Below are 4,353 nucleotides of genomic sequence, written 5' to 3'. Positions count from 1 at the left end.
TAGACTAGTGGAATTTGTGAAGCCCATCTACAACCTAAGGTTTATATTGGTAACACAAGGCAACATGTATGATGACTTGATTTACATAGTTCTAGTTTTTGCTTTTCCAAGGGTAAGTGTGGTAGCCATAAGGCAATTTAGGCCTTCTGCCTCCATCAAAGTCTTCTTCATGGCCCTTCGGAAATTTCGGATGGCTTCATGTGGTAAGGTGACTACTTGGCTATTAGAGTAGTGGAAGAAGACCTCTTTTCTGCACATTTATTATTTTAATTTAAACAATTAAGACCACTTTTTAGCTAATTGAAACTAAACAAGATGATGGAACATTGCAAAAGAAGTAAAACATAATGCAAGGTCATGGGACACCTTCCCTCACGGACGCCATCATTTATCGTGTAGAAGAAATTGTGTCTAAAACCTTCCAAAGCGAAGGGGGTGGGACGTGAAAGAATAGAGTCCAATTGGGCACGTCCAAAGCACTTCGCTGCACGGCTTTGATCAAAGCCTGCAACACACACACACACACTCTCTCTCTCATCAAAATTGGAGCAGCAAATGACCATATCCACATGTCTTTGGGAGCAACCCACATGATTCTTGTGCCAAGCTGCATGTCCATCTCTCTCTCTCTCTCTCCAACACCCCCAAACAAAAATTATCGCATTCATCTTATGTACCTCACAACGCAGTCCTGTATCTGAATTTGTACAGACCGTGACTCTTTTGCCCGCATTGTCGCAATCATCATGGACGCAGGCCTTCCCTGTAAAATCAAATTGAAGGCACATAGGATGATATGGTCAAGGTTTTGCATAGAAGGCACATCGGATAACCTCAATTTGTGACTGAAGGAGACTTTTTTTCTGCTCAGGTTCTGCAAATAAGATGACTTCAATTGTATAAGACTGGGAAAGGCTTGTTCTAGATTAACAATGTGATGCCAACAGTCATCACGTTGTATAAGGACTGGCAAAGGCTTGTTGTAGATTAACAAGGGCTGTCACCAAATGCACCATTTGGGCAGCACAAACAGCTGTATTGATCTTTCCAATCATCACAACAGCATAGGCAGATACATATCTAGGCAAAGTCCTTGCCATTCCTTTTCTTACATATACAAAATACTGTAATTTGACTCCATCTTTATAGCAGCCATGGGTGCCAAGAGCCTTGGCTGCTTATACAAGATCTTGGGGATCCTCTGTTTAGTGGGTGCCCTTCTGATTCTCAGCTACACAGAGGTTATGCAGATGCTGAACTACTCTGTCATCCACCACACTTTGAGCAACTACATGTACAACTCAAGCTTCTGCAACATCATGGGCAATGTCCCCTTCAACCTCCCTGCATATAAAGTCAATGCCTCCATCCCTGCATATCAAGTCAACACCTCCATTGCAGCTCAGGCCGAGTCTCCTTGCAACTGCTCAGGCAGCACCAATTCCTCGGCTGCAGCATCCCCACCATCCCCTCCCGTTGTGGTGCAGCAAGTCATCGTCAAGGAGGGCAACCCCGTGCCCCAGCAATGGCACGCGGACAAGTTCTGGCATTACCCCAGCACCTTCCCCCTCTGCACCATGGATAGCTGCTTCAACTTCTCGCGCTGCGCAGGCATGCAGGAGCTCCTCATTTATGTGTATGACCCCCCTTTCAGCCCAAGCTACTATCTGCAGGAGCTTAAGACTTCCCAATGGCACACAACCAACCCCAATGAGGCATGCCTATTCTTGGTGGCATTGCCATCCCATTGGGATGGGGTACAGCGGCCCCATCCCCGGGACCTGCCGTACTGGAATGGTGGGCTCAATCATGTGATTTCAACCTTTGCAGACAAGTGGTCCCTCACAGGCCCGCAGGCGGAGACAGTCGGCAATGCGTCGGTGCTGAGCTCGGTGCTGCACGAGACAACCTGCCGGCCGGGGTTTGACATCTCCATGCCCTTGCCAGGCAAGACCCATTTCCCCCAGCTGCAGAGCTTGAAGCCCTTTGAGAGGAGGTACTTCCTCACCTTCAAAGGGTTGAGGTATCTGGGCCAAACAGAAGGCAGCTTCAGGAGTGACCCCAATCTCAAAAAGATGCACAATGGCCAGGACGTGATCATCTCTGTTTCCTGCAATCAAGTGACCAACAACAAGATCAGGGAAACCCATCCACAGTATGGGGTTGGATGTGATGAGGATGATGCAGAGTACAACAAGTACGCATTCCATGACCTGATGAACACTACATTTGGCTTGACACCTGCAGGGAGGTCCCCTTCCTCTTACAGGCTCATAGAGACTTTGAGCTCGGGGGCTATCCCTATATTGATATGTGATAACTATGTGAAACCCTTCGAGACCCTCATCAAATGGCATCAATGCCTGCTGCAGTTCCCCACCTCTGAGGTACACAGGATTCTTCCTGCAGTGAGAAGGCTTTCCAAAGACGAGGTGGAGAGAAGGCAGAGGTATTGCCTCTTCATCTACCATGAGTACCTCAAAGATGACAAGACACTGCTAAGGTCTGTCGTTAGATCATTGAAGCTCAGGTTCTATGGTGTTTTCTCTGAATTCAATGAGGTTTTGGCAGGTGGGAGGAAGAGGTAGCATTAGCTTAATCCCATCTTATTAGTTTAAGATGGGGTTTTGATTGTAGGTATTTTCCTTTGTGGGATCTGAGTTATTCTTGGTTGGGGTTCAATACAAACCTCTTTACCCTTAAGCACCCATTGGGGAAGGCACCACCCCATCTTGTGGTCAAGTATGTTGAAGCCCTTCTTTGTTTCTCTATCTTTGCTCCTAAAGATTGGCACAATTGTTCTTCAATTGAGGCATCAATTTTATATCTTTTTGTGGTATCCTCGTCAATCTTGCTCTTCAAAGAAGGACTATAGTGATGAGGAGGCCTTCCCAACTACAAAGCTAACAACTCGTATTTCACCTTATTTTCTTTATAAAAATGTTCATTGTCTCCATTCTAGATTATAATGATGTTAAAATAACATTAATGAGTTGTATTTATGATTTGATTTGGTTTGCTTTCTCTGAGCCTGTTAATTAGCCAATAATACTATTGAGCAATTTCCACTCATCAAGCAATCAAATGAGAGAGAGAGTGTGTGTGTGTGTGTGTGTGTGAACTTTTCCTATTTTTGCAATTTCAAGGATGATTTATCAATATTTTACAAATTACATGTATACATTATGATTCTATATATTTCGGGTGAATTATTTATGTTAAATTTGCAAAAGCTCATGTGTGTGTTTATTCTATCATCTATTGAACATAATAAGTTTACTTCTTTTGTACAAGAAATATATTCTAAACATATAATTAGGCAAGGCATAGAGGAGGTGAATATCCAAGTTGTGAGATAGGAAACTTAACACAAGAGCATCTGCTCATTTAGCCATGCATATGTGTAGGAAAAGAGAGGTGGTGAGGTATAGTAGTAGGAGGATGGTGTTCACACCAAAGCATAGTTGAAGAACATGCAATGGAGCTAGAGACAGATGCCTGCCATGCGAAGGGAAAGTTGGATGACATAAAATTGGTGGCCCAAGCTTGGCTTACAAACATGGAAAAGGCTAATCTTGCAAAGAAATAGTCTTTGCTTGTTGCTACTATAAAGACATTTCCCAAGGCCAATGCCCCTCTTCTAATTGAATCTTTTTGCTCTAAGTGTTAGGACTTTGTGATAGGAGGGGTTGTTTTTTAACCTCATGGGAAGAGTGTCTACAAAAAAGAGTTCAATAAATGTTTCAATACTCATTATTCTCTAGTATATTACAAGTTTGTTGACAAGGGTTTTTACGAAGTTTTGCTTAGCTCTTAGTACGAGAGGGATTGGGTGCTTACAAGCTATGCTGGCTTTTAAGGTGACCTAGTTTATTGTATCCAATGATTTGTGATATTCTCACCTGAAGAAGTTTTTCTCTAAGAATGCCCAACATGGGTGTCCTTTCCTAACTTGCATGCAATCTTGTGAAGCAAAATTTGGGAGTATTGCAATGGCACTTGGAAAGATATTATACATATCTCCTTTATCCTCGAGCCTTGGAGTGCAAAGAAGGGCGGCATCTTGTGGGATTATCATGTGGAGCCACTTGAATCCTCGAAATTGCATGAGGATAGAGGCTTTGAGATTGTTTACGATGTTAAGTTTTTTTAGCTTCCTGATGCTTGACATCATAGTCATGAGACAATTTACTTTGCACCAGTATGCCCCAAAAAGTTTTAAAAATATGATAGCCAAGTTGAAGTTGGGAGATTAGATGATCATAGAATATTTTCATATGGTTATTAGCTAATGAGCAATATACCGTAAGTATGATTCTTGAATCTTTTCATATGGTTATTAGTTAATGAGTC

At 42.9% G+C, this 4,353-nt stretch overlaps 1 protein-coding gene across 1 annotated transcript; it reads left to right on the top strand.

Annotated features, from left to right (window-relative positions):
* The first annotated feature begins 519 nt into the window (after positions 1-519).
* On the top strand, positions 520-2,951 carry LOC148034470 (uncharacterized). The gene has a single exon (XM_087680528.1). It carries the CDS (start codon positions 1,155-1,157, stop codon positions 2,586-2,588), a length of 1,434 nt encoding a protein of 477 aa, XP_087536654.1. The 5' UTR covers positions 520-1,154; the 3' UTR covers positions 2,589-2,951.
* Positions 2,952-4,353: the final 1,402 nt, after the last annotated feature.

The sequence above is a fragment of the Lygodium microphyllum genome, chromosome 6 (genome assembly GCF_053477565.2).
Source record: "Lygodium microphyllum isolate KBCC chromosome 6, Lygodium_microphyllum_v1.1.10, whole genome shotgun sequence".
Lineage (NCBI taxonomy): Eukaryota > Viridiplantae > Streptophyta > Polypodiopsida > Schizaeales > Lygodiaceae > Lygodium > Lygodium microphyllum.
The sequence above is the reverse complement of the archived record's forward strand: the minus strand, read 5'-3'. Positions and strand labels throughout refer to the sequence as shown.

What these genes read in the sequence shown, in the direction of transcription:
- LOC148034470 (XM_087680528.1), top strand. Translation starts at nt 1,155, where the DNA reads ATGGGTGCCAAGAGCCTTGGCTGCTTATACAAGATCTTGGGGATCCTC.